Source organism: Lepidochelys kempii, chromosome 8, assembly GCF_965140265.1.
Source record: "Lepidochelys kempii isolate rLepKem1 chromosome 8, rLepKem1.hap2, whole genome shotgun sequence".
Classification (NCBI taxonomy): Eukaryota; Metazoa; Chordata; order Testudines; family Cheloniidae; genus Lepidochelys; species Lepidochelys kempii.
Window position 1 is genome coordinate 11,600,152 of NC_133263.1, and position 17,162 is coordinate 11,617,313.

A 17,162-nucleotide genomic window follows, 5' to 3' on the forward strand; every position below is an offset into this window, starting at 1 on the left:
TTAAATACCCTTTGTGACATTTTGCTGGTTGTCCATTGATAATCTCCAAAGAAAGAGCAAACAGAAACTGCAGAAGGAATAGCCCAGTAAATAACAGAAATGCCTTTCATTTTTGAACCTGAAAATATTTGCTATGAACACATATTTGATAAAGTACAAATGGAAAAATAACTTTGGTTTGTCAGTTTTTCCTGCTTCCCAGACGCATGGGAGCAAATCACAAAATAGAGCTGTGTATGAAATTATTCTAAATTTAAAATTAGGGGGAAATTATTATGTCAATGACCTGTAACATGAATTTAAGCATAATGAAGGCCTAAAAGTGACTAATGATTTGGGGTGCAAAAACATAAAAGTGTCTGATTTTCAGCCAGTGCTGACTACCTGCCCACTAAAAACCTGGTCTCTTTCAGGCAATTAAATTGGGCAAGAAAAAAAAGCATCCAATTTTACAAGTCATTTGTGAAAATTTACGGCCCAAAGTATAAGTTTGAGTAGAAAATGGATATTTAATAAAAGTACAGAGTGTATAAGGGTCTGAAGGGTAGCTAAGCAAATAGAAGTAATTCTTTGTTAAAGGAACCATCATTAATTCTCTTTAGTCAGAAAGAACAGGTTGATATGTATACATACATATATGTCTATGTATATATAGGTTAATAAAATAAACGGAATCTGGAATTTCTAGCATTCTGAGCTCCTAAAAAACTTTAGCTAAACACCAAATATGACAAAAATAAAGTGCACACGTAAACTCCAATCCAAAGTAAAGAAGAAGAAACCACTTAAATTTAGTGAAAGTTGTATCACCTCAGAATATTTTCACTTGATTGGGTTTGTGGAAGAGAATGCAAAACTCTGCCTCAGTACAGGAACAACTAAAAAAAAAAAAAAAACCACCCTCAATAAAAGCTTGTCAGATTTAAACTTGGCTCTCACTGAAAACCACACAAGTTTAATCCCTTCACAACTGAGACAAATCCAGGCTGCCCATTTCCTTTCAAATCACTGAATGTTTTCAGTTTACTCCAAATCTCTGAATGTGAAAACCCAGGCCAAGTGCTCTAAGTCAGCCATTCAGGAGATATGAGAAACTGACTTTACCTGATAAATGTGCCTTGGGTTTATATACCTTTCCTTCTATGTCTTTTATAGGGAGAGCTTTGTCTTGCCTTATCTCGGGATGGCTTTGTCTTCTTTCACTGTCTTATTCACTCTCCCCTAACACATGGGAATAGGCTTCAAGAAAGACAAGCAGAAACCCATCCAGCCTATAGTAGCTGCTGGGGATGTCCTGGAACATTATGTTTGAACCAGACGGTATCAGCTCCCCCCACTGTCAAAGGATCCTTTCGGGACTGTGCCTTTGCCCCTAAGGCTAATCACTTTGTTCCTCCTTTTTCCTTTTAATAGACTAATGAAGCTCAAACAAGTAGGCTTAGCCTAGTGATAGCTCACGTGTCTAAGATGCAGCTCTCTCTTGCCATTGGCCAGCAATAATTATAGGCACACTCCGGGGAGAGCGCAGACACTTGGAGCATAAATTATGCAAATGAAGGAGAGTGCAGCACGGGGCAGACCTGATGCCTTGGTTCATTCATCCCGCAAGGCATGGGGGGCTAGGGGGGCCTCTATTGTTTTACAGGGTATATAAGGAGTCTGAGGCCAGTCGTGTGCCAAACTCACGGCTCGCACGAGCTGATCGCAGGCGAGAGCACTTCAAAGACAAGAGCAGGCGCGTGTCCCCACCCCACCCCCCTTTTCTTGGGAGCCGCCAAGAGCTGAAGTTGGTCCTGACTTCGCTAACCCTTGGAAACTTTCTCCCCCGCCCCTGGATTGCATCTCTGAGCCTTTGCACGTGAGTATGTGGGCCATGCAGACAGACACGCCTCTCTCTAAATCCAGCTGTAGCATGCAACACCGAGACACCCCAGAGAGCTGCTGTGTCTAGACAGAGCCAGATTGAGCCCTTTAATTTCTCCCTCTAGTCCGCTGATTGATCCCCCCACCTTGCCCCCCGATACAGTTGGGTTTTTCGTTTTTAACCTTCTCGGTTTGGGGTCCATTGCTCGCCCCGATGGGGGCTGATCCCGCTTTGAACTGTCCCTCCCCGCGAGTGCCAGGCACTGACGGCGGCCCGTGTTCTCTCCCCGCAGGATGCCCTCTGCCCCGGAGACCCGCTACTCCGCCGCGGAGAACAGCGGCGACGTATCCTCCTGCCTGGACAGCAGCCTGCGAGCCCCGTCCGAGCCCTCGCCGGGGCCGGGGCCGAGCCCGGAGGAGGAGCCGGGGCGGCGCCGGCGGCGGCGGGGCCGCTGCCGGGCGCGGAGCGAGGCGGCCCTGCACACGCTGCGGAGGAGCCGGCGGGTGAAGGCGAACGACCGGGAGCGGAACCGTATGCACAACCTCAACGCGGCGCTGGACGAGCTGCGCGGCGTCCTGCCCACCTTCCCCGAGGACACCAAGCTGACCAAGATCGAGACGCTGCGCTTCGCCTACAACTACATCTGGGCCCTCTCCGAAACCCTGCGCCTGGCCGACCAGCGCCTCCACAAAGCCCCGCCGCCCCGGGACCGGCTGCTGCGGCCCGGCTACCTGAGCCCCGCCGGCCCGCCCAGCCCCGGCAGCGATGCGGGCTCCTGGCTCTCCACCGCCTCCCCGTCCCTGTCCGCCTGCACGTCCAACCCCAGCAGCCCGGCCACCTCCGAGGACTATGGCTACGGCCCCCCCGAGCCCCTCTTCGCCTGCCACGGCCTCCCCGGGGAGCTGCTGCGGAGCGGCCCCTGCTGCGCCCGGTATCCCCCGGCGGGGGCCGCCCTGTGACCCGGCCCCACGTGCGGGGCCTCCCTGCACCGCCCCCTGGCGTTTCACTTTCGGTTTAGCTGGGGTCGGGGCAGGCGGCGCCCCCCGGGGGGCAGGGCCGGGGGCTAGCCGCTCTGGGGGTCGTGGTGTGATGGGCGATGCAGGCAGAGAGCCAGGTCCCTCTGCAGCCAGCGGGCTATTGTCCGTGGGACGGGCAGGGCGAGAGCTGCTCACCTCGCGGGGCTGGGCGCTGCTCTCCTTCCCAAGCCCCACCTGGCTCCAAAGGCAGCAGGAGCCAGCTCCCGTTGGGGTGGGGTTGGGGGGTGGGTTTTCTCCCCCCGCCCCCGCCCGCGCCCCCGTTTGCACTTTTCTGAACTCCACAGACCCTCCTTTGTTGCTTCCCTTCCCACTGACCGGCGCCCCCCGCTTCAATATGATTTAGAAAGGAGAAGAAAAGGGACAGATTTGCTGCTGCAGACGAGGTGAAAAGTCAATTTTACAATTTGTAGAACTCTAATGAAGAAAAATGAGCATGAAAATTTGGTTTGAACGCCCTGACAATACAATGAAAAGGCTTAAGGAGCTGATCCTGCCGGGTGCACAGCACCCCCTGCCGGGCGCTCAGCGCACACAACCCCCTTTGGCTCCAATAACATCGGAGAGGGCTCAGCCTCTCCCCCAAGGCGTGCTTAGCTTAGCATCTGGCAGGATCAGCCTCTAAAGAGGCAAGACAAGGCCCTAGATTCATGCATTATGGATCTTGACCTCCAGCACTGCCGTCTCGCTTTAAGAGTAGGACTAAACACGGAGTATTCAGCAACTGGGCCTGGTATTCGTTTAATTTATTCAAGATGTTTCATTCATATGAAAATTGTATTTTTGTACATAAAGAGCTTTATTCTATTATGTCTGTGCTATGGGTTTTCACAAAGACATTTGTACCTGGTGTAAATAAAAATTTTAACGTTTATACTTAATTTCTTCAGTGCATTGATTTGATTTCAGGTCTTTTACTTCCACAAAAGAAGCTCCGGATGGGTGGGGGGTGGAAGGAAATACTTGTAAAATGCCCAAGAAATTCTCGACCACAACAGTAACACCACAACTAAATGACAGGTTTTAGAGTAGCAGCTCTGTTAGTCTGTATCCGCAAGAAGAAAAGGAGGACTTTTGGCACCTTAGAGACTAACCAATTTATTTGAGCATAAGCTTTCGTGAGCTACAGCTCACTTCAATGGATGCATTTGATAAAGTAATACATTTGTTAGTCTGTAAGGTACCACAAGTACTCCTTTTCTTCTTACCACAACTAAATGTTCAGCTATGCTCCATCCAGCAATTGTAGATCAGAGAATTTGGATACACCTGCCTGTATCAAACACAAACATTGTCCCTGAAGGCTCATGCTAAGCCAAATTAAAATTTGATTGCATTGGTTTAGCTTCTAGTAAGCCACTACCTGCAGAGGTGCAGGCACTGGAAGGAGAATTTCCTTTGGGGTAACAAAACATCAGCTGGCAACAGAGTTTCAAAGAAAAAGGATTAAAGGGATCAATAATATGTGACAGTTGGGCAGAAAGCAGAAAATGACAGGTGGATGCCTGAAGCAGTAGGTTTGAAGGCTCTGTTTTCAGCAGTATATCAGGAGAGCTTTAAGCTCTTAGGGGATTTGTACCTTTTTTGTCCAATGTGAATCCTCCAGGATCTGTAATATGGGAGACAGATACATATTCTTATTGCTATATATTCAATATATATGTAGTGTGTGTGTGTGTGTGTGTGTGTTTCTATTTGGCTTATTAAAGAGAACAGAATTCTTATTTGTCTTCACAAAGAAAAAGTTGCATTCTTCTCAAATCAGTCATCCTGACTCTGCAGGATGCTTTTGGGCTGACATTTTTATTTCTAAATCAGATAATTAACTTTCTTAAATCGGTTTGGTCACAAGAATCATTTATTTTTCAAATTTTTAAACTGGAGTAATTTCAGAACATCTGACATACCATTAGCCCTGTGGTGTTCACCGTGGAGAGTTACAGATCTAGAAATTTTAAAGAATCCATCCCTATATTGCACTTTTAGACCCTTCTCTAAAGATCTCAAAGTCCCTTACAAATATGAATGCATTAAACTTCACAATATCTTTGGGAAACAAGGAAGTATTATTATCCCTGTTCTATAGTAGGATAAATGAAGGCACAGAGAAATTAAGGACCAGATTTTCACAAGGGCTTCAGCACACACAGTTGAGGCCAAATTTTCAAAAGACCAGAGCACATTGAATGAAAATCTAGCCATACTATTACAATGGGAGTTTCTGGGTGCTAAGGGTTTTGGAAAGGCTGGCCATTATGCAGACACCTAAATGAGAACTTAATTCTTTTGCAAATCTGACCCCAAGTGTGGGTGCTGAGTACTAGAAAATCAGACCCTCATTGACTTATCCAAGTGGGCGTGCAGGGAGTTAGAGGAAGAGACTGGAGTGCAGTCCAGAGACATTCTTATAAAGATGCGCAAATATGTTATCCACTATCATTTGTTTTGAGTCTGCTCTCTCCACCAACTAGACCCTAGATCCGTATAAAACAGTGGTATGTACCTTATACCATGGAATTGCTCAGAATATTGGATCAAACACGATTTAGTGGATAATTCTGATTTTTTTACTAGATTATGAATTTATTTGAGCGACATCAAAATAGTTCTTATGGGGCAAAGTTCATTTTCCTTTGTTTCTGCTGCAGACAGTGTTTGAGAAGACTCTGTGTTTGAAAGCAGAACAAATGAAAGAAAGTTTGGCCCTAGGACTTGAGCATAAAGTGGATCAATTCCTATTTGGAAACCGGAAGAATACATTTATGGGCTTGAAAATTATTTCAGCTTTCCCCCCTCTATTTGCTTTAATAGCAAACATAGGGTGTGCACGGCCGGATGTTCAGCTCTCATTATGCAGAAGGGCTCTTGGAAGGGAGTCAGCTCAGCCTTTTGCTCTGGAGCTTATTCCATTTCTATAGGCAAGGGTAAATCCTCTATTTGTGACTCCAGCAAGGGGTCTCTCCAATCCTGCTGTAGGTGCACGTGTCTGGGATAGAACACTGGCTTTTCTTTCTCTAAGCCGTCAGGAGACGCACCAGGAAACAAATTCCAAAAACACACTAGCATCCTGGTCCAAGCAGCACGCAGGGCGATTGCTTTTCAGTAGACAGCTGTATGCAGCACTGAATGAAACAGGGAGACCAAGTCGATTATTGCCATTGCATGGAAGGAAGTATTCAAATATAGCTATTCCTAACAACAGGCTTGCAGCTCTGGTTAGATGTGATGATGCTAAACCCATAGCTTAAGGAAAGCTTTACTTGCATGGGATGTCACTTTTTCTGTAGTTAAGACTAAATCAACCAAAAGGGGTTGGTGAGATTCCTCTTCTGTGCAGGATGAAAGGAGAAACAATACATTCAGCTGATTCTGCCACAGCAGATGCAGAACTACTGTGCTCTCAGCTAGAGACAGTTTGATACTGAGTGAGGTTGTTCCCCCTCCACAGTCTCTGCTTCACTGGGGTGTGGAGATAAGGGTTGTGAAAATCCACCCTTTGCTTCTCCTGTATTTGAGTGTGTATGGTGGTGGGGTGGAAAGGAGGGAAGAAGGGAGATTTCCAGACGAGGGAGGGTAACCTAAAACTCCGCTTGCTGACCTGCTTCTTTTCATCATGCTTTAAATCTTCATGCTCCCCTCACCCCTTCAGTGCGGGAGAATAATAATAAAGATACTCCTTAGCACTTATACAAAGCTTTGCTTGAACAGATCCCAAAAGTGAGATGATCTCATTATTCCCATTTTACAGGTGGGGAAGTTGAGATGAGTTGCCCAAGGACAATCACCAATAAGGAATAGAACGCTGGTCTTGTATGTGCAACCCTGTGCCTTATCTACAGCCCAGCATCCTCTCCCCGCTAGGCTCTGGGAAGAAGATGGGAATTCTGTAGTTGGAATCATTTATTTTTTGAGTGGAATTTATTTTAGGTGTTTTTAGTTCATCAACAATCAGAGGCCCATTGGCTTCCAGGGGTCACATGGTGTTGGTTCTGGTACTCCAATGGGTTAAGCTTACCTTATCCATGAGAGAGTGCTCTCATAAAGTCATTTTCACTCATTGAAGTAGATTCCCCCTTGTACTAATGTCCTTTTTTGTTTGGAATGGCACCAGAATATGATCCCTCTGTGCCTCAGTTCCCCATCTGTAAAATGGGGATAATGCCATGCCTTCACCTCAGAGGGGTGTTGAGAAGATAAATTCATCAAAGTCTGTGGAGCACTCAGATAGTATAGTGATGAGCACCATAAAAAAGCCCATGAAGAAATTAATAATTTCACCTTCAGAGCAGGGTTTGGATGGTGTGCAGTAAATGAGGCCTGGGGCCACGTATTGAACAACAAGGATAAACAAAATATTAAATAGCTGCTCATTAAATGAGCATCACCCTTCATGTGCACTGAACAGGGCAAGGATCCTGCGGAAAAAATCTTAACTGATCAAATAATTAAAGACTCTATCATAATCCAAAAACAAGGGGGCCAAATTAAAGTAACACTGGCAACCTTAATTCTGGCATTTCCTAACTTCTGAGTGCTTGATTTTGCAACTTAATCTTCTTTTAATGTAGGTTTTGTGTGTGTAAGTGTGTATGTATATATATATACACACACATACATAAATGCAAGTGTGTGTATTCATGTACAGACACAAATAATGTATCTTTTTGTAAGTCCCAATAGCAGCATTATGCTTATATAAAAGTATATGCATGCTGTATACGCAAGTCCCTTAATAATGTCTTGCTAAATAAGAAGGTTGTGCAAATTTTAATTCTGGAGGCAGTAACAGGTTTTGGTCTGTGAAGCAGCGCAGATTTTTTTTGCACCTGCCCTTAAAAGCTAGGAGGTTTTGTATGGAGTAGCCTCCAGGGGCTGAAATTTAGTACAACTCATGGAGATGGAAGGTCATCTAAAGTCACTGGGTCCCAAGACACAGGACTTCAATCTCAAAGGAAAAAAAGATGAAACTTCAAAACACCTCTATTCTTTGTATTTTCTTAACTGCGAGCAGACATCTAGGGACATAATGCAATATATAAAGGGCATATAGCCACCAGAGTTCAGTCTGTGATGTTAATATTCCTAATAGGTAATGGAACCTGCATACTGCATGAGGATTCAATTAGGTTTATACATTAACATGAATCAGAGAATAGTTCTTTCTAGAGTTTTAATATAGGTTTGGACATAACTGAAGAAATCTATAGATCTATCAAATGAAATGCCTATATTCAGAAACTGGCTTTAACAAGTTGCCTTTACAATAGCAGTCTTTGCATTGATTTTATGAAGTTAACAGTTTGGGGAAATTGATAAAAAATTGGATTACAGCATCCCAAATTACAGCAGGTAATTGGTGATCAGAAAATTGTAAATAAAATAAAAACCTTCTCACACACCTAGAAAGGGAGAGAAAATGTTTCATATTAATATTTAATAGTGGAGCTGATAAAATATTATGTAAAAGTAATTTGTGAATGTTTTCATCAATAAGGGACTGATCTAGCTCTGGGTGAAGTCCATTGAAAGACCCCCATTGACTTCAGTTGGAGTTAGGTATGGCCCGAAGATCACTGAGTGTGGTTGGATTTTCATCACCTTACCATATTATTTGCTTTTCACATGTGTCCAGACAACTCCTGGTTAACCACTTTGCTCATTGGAACAAAGGTAGTTTAAGCTTTAGGGCTCAGTGCCCTGAGTTGCTGTGTCTCCTCAACTCTCATTTTAGTCAACAGCACTTACAAGAGGAAGAGAGGAAGGATGGTCCACTGGCTGGGGCCCTAAATTGAGGTTTGGAGACCTGGGTTCAATTCCCTCCTCCAGCACAGACTTCCGGTGAGACTTTGAGCAAGTCACTTAGCTTCTCTGTGCCTCAGGGCCCTAGCTGTAAAATGCGGGTAGGAGCACAGCCCTACCTCAGAGGGGTGTTATTCAGAAAAATAGTCAACAATTGTTGGTGCTGAGATACAATGGTAATGAGGGCCATATAAGTATAGTACCCGCAAAGGAAGTGTCAGGCATTTCACAAAACTGGGTCTTTATATTTTAACCATAGCTAGAACCCTCACATTGCTTTCTAGCAGCATTATTGTCCAGGCCTCTTTACTAATATGAATCTCCATAGATTTAACTTCATCTTCATCTTTATATAGTTAAGAACAAAAGAGAGGGATACATAGGTTCTATCCATATATCTAGGAGTAAGGTAAAGGTGTTTCCATTTAGCTGTAGAAATTGGGCTGGCACGAATAGATGCCTGAGAATAGTATCATAAGACCACCCACTCATACAGAGATTCAGCCAGGAAATGAGTGAAAAAATCCAGCAGAAAACAGAATGCATGCTACCCTTTGATTCCTCAGGCCCCAGTCTTGCCAGCTGGTGTGTGCAGGTGGACACAGCCAAATGGAGCCCCACTTGACTTCAATGGGGCTCTGCACAGGCAGGAGAGTTTGTGCAGAACAGATTGCAGGATCAGGGCCCTAATGATCGCATTAAGTTTGCCACTGCATACTGTTTAATAGTTACCATTCTGTCCTGATAAATCATCCCTTGGCGGCAGCTGAAAGACAAAACACCACCAATTCTCAAGGCACAAGGCACTAAAACTTGGGAAGCAGTTTTAATGGGAAAACTGACTCATCAAATGAAAATAAAAGTGAAAGAAACAGAAGGCAAACAAGCTATTTAGAAATTTGGCTTCATCTTCTCATACACTCAGATTCAGAACACTCTCCTGCGGCTAAGCAGAAGCATCTATATTGTTCCACTCTTAACGGGTTTAATCATGACTTTCTGGATCTCAGATCTCTTCTGAAGCCCAGAACTAAAGGTGGCCATATTCAAAATGGAAAAGAAATGGGGAAGATTGTACTGACTAGACTCTGAGAATACATTGAATGTACAAAATTTAGAAAATCTGAGGCAATGAAAGACTGATCTATTTTCCAGATGTTTTCTTAATGAGAAAATGCTACAAAAGGAGAAGTTAAGAATGTGGTGCATTTTATTTTTATATGAATATGAAATAATTTGTAAAAAATCCCTGACCCCTCTCTTTGGGCATTTTTCAACATGAAAACCTTTGGATTATATTGTTACCAAAAATACAAGTATCAAGGGAGAAGATAATATGATTTTACAAATATTTTATTTGCTTAACGTCTTCATTTTAAAGCTTTCTGGTCAGAAAGTCAGATGTAAAATAAGAATTTTGGCAAGCGGATTTAATTAATCATCATTTATGGAAAATTATTGCATAGTTCACTTGAGATAATTCACATGCTACATTTCACCTTTATAAAAGAACATCTGTGTCATCTCTGAATCTAAAACTACATCTAGGTTTTATATAACAAGTCCAATATTTTCTATAATTCCTATGTTTCATGGTGCCAACTGTATACTGCTTGCTAACCTGGTGCATCTTTATGGCTCGAATCTCAAACAATGCTTGGTTTTCAGCCATTAACAAGAACATCTTTATAAGGACTTTTTATTTAATGCTAATCTGCTGTAGATTTGATTTTTCTGTCGACATGATCTGTAAAATAAAGTCTGCCTTAGTACTTGTAAGCACATGAAATTTAATACTATAATTATAGATCTCAGGTGTTCTAATGATCCATTAAGGCTGATTTGTATAGTAGGTAGAGATTATAAGGACAGAAGCAGGTGGGAACTAATTTTCAGCATCAAGAGCTTTCTCATTGGTGGCATATGCTATCCAAAAGAAATCATCTGTAGGGGAAACCCACTAAGGATTGAAAAATTTTACTGATGGTACAGTGCAGTAAGGTAGTTTGGGGATGCAAAAATTTTAGATTGTTGTACTTTGCTGGACATTTTCCTTTATCATCATTTCCCCAGGGCATTACTGAAACACGTGCTGATTTTCACTGATTTAATGAAGTCAAATAAATATCTATCACCCTGATAATAGTGTCCATTATCAACTAATCCCTTTTCTACTTTCCTCCTCAACTAAATGGCATAAAAGTTCTTTTAAAACCATTGGAAATATAAAACAAGTCAGCCTATCTTGCTTAAATTAAAGTAGATTCTTTTAAAATAAAAGTACACTCCATTTGTAACTCAGCTTTCTGGTTTATTCATCTAGTGTTCTAACCCAAATAAAGTTTTTACCCTGAAAAGGTAGAAGCATCAAACAACAAGAAATCCACTAGGGTCTTTGGTATTGCTCTTGACTTTAAAAATCTGGTCCTAGGCACCTTCCATGTAAAGCATTGCAAGGCCTAAGTGACTCAGACAGGTCCCTTACTCAAACAAGTGGTCCTTGCTCATGCAGTGTCCCATTTACTTTGGTCATTGATGTCAATAGGAGTTTTGCCTACATAAGCAGGGTAGGATACAGCCTCTTGTAGTTCTGGTGTTTGAGTGAGTGTATAATTTTTTGATGTAGTGGTTGTACATTTCAACAAGTTAGTATTTTATTTTAAAGCAACAGAGTTATAAGATTTCTAATGGGGAGATTTTGAGTTTGGTCCTTGAATCTTAGTGAATGAGAATATTTTCATCGGTATAATAACATGAGCCAGATCTAGCCTCCACTGAAGATAACAGAAATCTTTCCATTGACTTCTGTGGGTGCTGGATCAGACCACGTTTTTTTGACTTTTATGAACATGCATGTTTTATTTTGAGGCTAGGTGAGTTCCTCTTTCATCTTAACTGAACACATCCAAGGATAATGCCACGCATGCCTTAAAGTTGCCCAGGTGCATTTGCAGAACACAGAGCTTTCAAATGAGTAGCCAGGATTCAATGTGAAGAAGAGAGACACTATAAAAGAAAAGCAGGAAACTTGAAATAACTGGGGGAAGAGGAGAAAGGGGGTTTAACGCTTTCCATAACCTGCTTCATGAGCCAACATTTATGATGGCCATAACTTAGTATAAAACAGGACAGTTGGAAAACAATGAGCCTGTGTGAGCTAGTGGAGAATATGGGGCTAAGATGGAGGCCATGGTTCAATCATGAGCCCACATATTGTGATCTCTCTGGAGTGGGACTACATTCCAGTTACATGTTTGTACGGCACCTAGCACAGTGAGGCCCTAATTATTGATTGGGCCCAGAGATGCTACCGGAGCACAAATTATAAGTAATAATCATTAGGGAACTTGCTAATATTCCTGATCTGCTGCAGCTGAGAAGAAAAGCCGCATAAACTGCAGAGTGTAGCTCCTAAACTACTTCACAGGCCTCTCTGCCCAGAGCTCATTCAGTTAGATGCACTAGTCAATTTCCATCCATACCACCTCCTAACTCAGATGACCTTTTATGGTTGAGGGGAAGGAATGGCCCATATCTGTATATGACTCCCAGTAACAACCATGTTTGATTGCTTTGCTTTGTGCTTGCAGAATGTTGTTAATTATTCATTTAAGCTTATAAGACTGCTGATGTCTGTGAATATTTCCCAAACACAGATTTGGCAGGCTGGTCAAGACTTCACTAGCTTTTTCTTGGATTATTACATTCTAAACATTCCAGGTGATTTTTACCTAAAGATTTCACAACATTGCCTTCTAAGAAAACATTTAAAGCCACCTAATGGCAATCCCAGGCTATTATGGTCTATAATGATTTGTTGCACAAATAACGGATTAAGTTCCATCTGTATGAGTTAATTGGACTAATTTGTACAAACAAACAACTTATTTTACTTCTCTCAGTATGGCAGATGTCAGAAATCAGCTGTCATTATACAAATCTTCTTTGCCACCAACACCAACAGAAATGTCTGCAATGGCGACTTTGAATCTAAAGTTAGAGCAGCAATCATTTGATCGGGCATTTAATTCCTTCATCTGACATGTTTTAAACTAGTCTTCCATTTGGAATCCCATATAAATTATTGTGTTCATACACAGCCTTACTGGGAGTGGGATTTTCAAAACCATGCAGCATTGGTCTAACTCGGCTTCTATTGAAATCAGTGTCTTGCTTACATTTTAGATTGGCTCTTCTTCGGGAAGTTTCTAATGTACAAGCTACTGAGTACCTAACAACCACAAAGATGCTCAAATTTTTCTGCATACAATATTGGACAGACCTGACTTCCCACTAAGCACATCTGTGGAATTCCATGAGATGAGGATAATTCTTTACTCTTACATAGCACCTTCAACTGAGGTCCTCAAAGCACTTTACAAATATCTGTTAATTACAAGTCAGAACAGCCTCCAAGGTAGGAAAGCATTAGTGCTGTGATACACAATAAAAAAGAAGACATGCCTTAGAACACCACAGGCCTAAGGGAAAGAGTGCAAAGGCTGCAGCTAAGTGGCATAACCATGAGTATTAGCTGTCTTTGGAACGTTGAATTGAGAAGTCATGGCTGTTCTACCCACCACGGGCAGCCATGAACCAAATTAAGCAGAAAATATATGATTCCCCATCGTTCCAGCCATGATCCCAGGCCTGTTTGGCCATCAGCCTCCCAGGTCTGGACATATGACCCCTAAAGCTCTTCCCACAGAAAAAGAATTAGGGTTGTCACAGAGAGCCAACCCCACCACATTCATCTCTGGTGAGTTTCAGATGTCCTGTGACTTGAATGAAAATAATGTGTTATGTAGTGACCATGTGCTCCATGCTTTATAGGCTCTTTATAGGCCAAACCCACAGCCATGATGCAAAGAAAACAACTTGCACTGGAAGACCCAGAAAAGGGAATTAATTATCTTAGATTATGTATTTATTTATGAGTCTTCTGCAGTAATTTACTCCACACCTTAGTATAAAGACTCAGGGAAGAGACAGGTAGGGATGGAAGAGCTGGGGGCTTAGCACACAGGGATTGATAGGCTGTTCCAGGCACAGGGGGCAGCACAGAAAAAGGCACAAAACAGGAGTAGAACTAAAGATGGAGATAAACAACAGAGCATCAAGGCTGGCGTTGATTGTAGAGCAAGGCAGATGGGAAGGAATGTAAGGGCCTAGATGCTGGGGGAGCTACACAGGACACGGACGAGAGGTTTAAACTCAACACAGTGGTGAAGGGGAAGCCAGCGGCAGAATTACAAGGGCAATGGTGACATGTCCTCATAGATAAGTAAAGAAGATAATTTTAACAGCAGCATTTTAAACAAGGAAGGGGACTGATACAGGTGTTAAGAAAGCCAGAGAGGAAGAGGTTGCAGAAATCAAGCAGGGAGATGATCAGGGCACAGACAACTGTTTTGGCCATCAGGAAAGAAAGAGTAAGATTTTCCATATTTATTTTAGAGGAAGAAGAGGGAAAATCTGGCCTCAGCCTGCATGTGCAGGGAGGAAAGGCAAGAGTCAAAGGCAACCCAAAGGTGGCCATACTCAGTGACAGGAAGGATTGTGGGTATTGTCAAAAACAATGAAAAGAGGCGGAAGGAGAGAGGAGTAAGGACTTCACTCCCTCTTATTCTTTGCGCATGACACATAATTTAGTCTCCTGAGAGCTGTGATACATTGGTCTAAGGTCAGTTGTTTGGGTTTAGTGTGTGGGTGTTGGTGGCCTGTAATAAATAGGAGGTCTGATTATGGTCCCCTCTGACCTTAAGTTCTATGACTCTAAGGAGAAAAAAATAAATAAATAAGAAGAGCTCAGTTTGGCCATGTTAAATGTGAATTACCAGCAACTAATTCAGAAAGGCATGTTGGGGAGAGCATCCGAAAGGTAGGACCAATAATAATAATGAAAATTATCAACAGCATCTGAAAGATGAACTGATTTTACTGCAAAGCCCTTTGTCATTTAAATTTCCACATAAAAACATTTCCTTTTGATATAGCAGAAATATTTTTCATGGGACTTTGGTATTGCCAGTTTACATGATAATGAATGGAAAGCAGCCTCTGATCCCTGCCATTTAGGTCTAAATATGAAACAGAAAAGATAAATCTCACTTTGGCCTCTGTCACTTTTTGGTCTGCACCCTGGAATTCAAAGGAAACCATTTAAACTTACAAATTACTTTGCCTAGATACAATGGCACTGTGATGTGTTGAAGACAGGCATCTATAAGTGGCTGGATACAATTTTTTCACCAGATAGAAGAAATCGTTTATTTTTCTTTCTTTGGTTGTCGCGTGGTATAACCTTGTACAAGCTATTTAAATAGTTCCTTGGCTTCCGTATACAAACTTGGGTGTGTAAGTTCCTTGTATAAAATAATATTATGACAAATGATGTTTTTCCTACCCAGATACCAGCTTCCCCGGCCCCACATGCCCATCCTTTGCTGTTTTAAGAAGTAACACTTCCCTGTCACAGCGGTAGTAATGGATCTTCCTTTTAAGTTACCCACTGCTTGACCAGAAGAGCAAGTCATACACGTCTTGTTTATCCAAATCACTGAAGCTCTTTAATAGGTTAAGAAAGCGGCTAATTAGTATTTAATCAATCTTTTCATGTGGTACAGTTTCCTTCCCTCCTATTTGTAATGAAAATAGATGTATGTTTCCAAGAAACATACTGATGCCATGAAGCAACAATGACCTCTTGATAAGTCAAGTGGCAGCTAATTAGGTCTGAGTGGTCCTGGAGAAGAACGATCCATGTTACCTGAACGGATGTTGATCGTCACCTGCGGCACTCTCTCTGTCACATACTAAACGGGAAGCACTTGTTCAGAGGCTTGGAGACTCACAGGAGCGTATCAGATGCATCAGCCTGGCAAAAAGAATTGTCAATCAAGCAAAGGCTGGAGCAGCTGCACACATTCAGATGGAGCTGCTGGAAGCACTGTGTGTGTTTTCTGCTAAAGGGGCTTCGGAGAGGAATGAGATAAATATCATGGAAATTCTAGACACCCAGTTTCCAGAGCTAAACAGATGTGATTTTTTTTTAACAGTTAAGATAAACCAGTAGACACTCTTGCACCTGCATGTAGCAGAAATATCTGAATCTCTTGGATTTATGATAAGATGAACTTTACAGAGTCAATTACACTATTTGGTCAAATGTATTGAAAATAAAAGGTGGCAGCTCTTTTAGAATAAACACATGTGAAACGATAAAGTTTCTATTCATTATGTAACATGTCTATTTGATCTTTTCTGCAAAACATCTTTATACATGTTTTGTTTCTGCAAATCGTCTTTATAAAACACAATCCCTCTCATCTTCCACCGTTAAAATAGTCCTAATAGATGCTTCGACACAGAAAAGTCAGTTACACCAACATTACTTCACAGTTTAGACAAATCCCCCAAAGCAAGGAGGATCTGAGTTCGGTACATCGATGCTGCAGTACATGTTCCCCTTATAAACTGGGCCCAACAACATTTGTGATGTTGCACACCTTATGTAACTTAATACTGTACTACCCACAGTGATACACAAATAATGTACATCCATTCACCTGATTAACACATTTTTGATGGTTAGACAGTCTTCCAGTGGCATGTAACATGTTTCAATGTTCTGGAATTCGCTGACAAAGGCCTATGTTGCTGTGGAACACCTAGGAACAATAGGACTGAGTGAAGTGCACTGTGACAGCATGGATTCTGGATTTCTTTCCCCAACTTTGGGCCTGATCCAAAACCCATTGAAGTCAGTGGGAGACTTTCCAATTAACTTCAGTAGACTTTGGATCCAGCCCATTATCTTTAATGGAGGTCTGTTGGCACAATGTTTCTCTGTAGTGTGATCTTTCCACATTGTCTTCAGATATCTTTGAGCAGACCCGAAGTTGACAACAGATGTTATGAAATAATTTTGTATACATAGCAAAAAATGTGCAGTGAAAGACCCACTCAGACCTTAGTTAGCAGAAATCAGCAGAAATCAATAGTAACTCCCTTGACTTCACGAACTGAGATCAGAAACTTGCCCATGGTTGTATAATGTATTCTTTTCCATGTCAAAGACTCAGACAAAGTGAACCATCATTTGAGTAGCTGTTATCTTTTTGTGCATTTGACATTCCTAGAACATCCTCCTGTTTAGTACATATGTAGAAGTAGACATGTTGATAATGTTTGATGAAACTCTGGACTTGCTTAAAGAAAAGGAGTACTTGTGGCACCTTAGAGACTAACCAATTTATTTGAGCATGAGCTTTCGTGAGCTACAGCTCACTTCATCGGATGCATGCCGTGGAAACTGTAGCAGACTTTATATATACACAGAGAATATGAAAAAATACCTCCTCCCACCCCACTGTCCAGCTGGTAATAGCTTATCTAAAGTGATCATCAGGTGGGCCATTTCCAGCACAAATCCAGGTTTTCTCACCCTCCACCCCCCCACACAA

At 42.3% G+C, this 17,162-nt stretch overlaps 1 protein-coding gene across 1 annotated transcript; it reads left to right on the forward strand.

Moving 5' to 3' along the window:
- Positions 1-2,157: 2,157 nt before the first annotated feature.
- Positions 2,158-3,715, forward strand: NEUROG1 (neurogenin 1). The gene has a single exon (XM_073358083.1). It carries the CDS (start codon positions 2,158-2,160, stop codon positions 2,821-2,823), a length of 666 nt encoding a protein of 221 aa, XP_073214184.1. The 3' UTR covers positions 2,824-3,715.
- Positions 3,716-17,162: the final 13,447 nt, after the last annotated feature.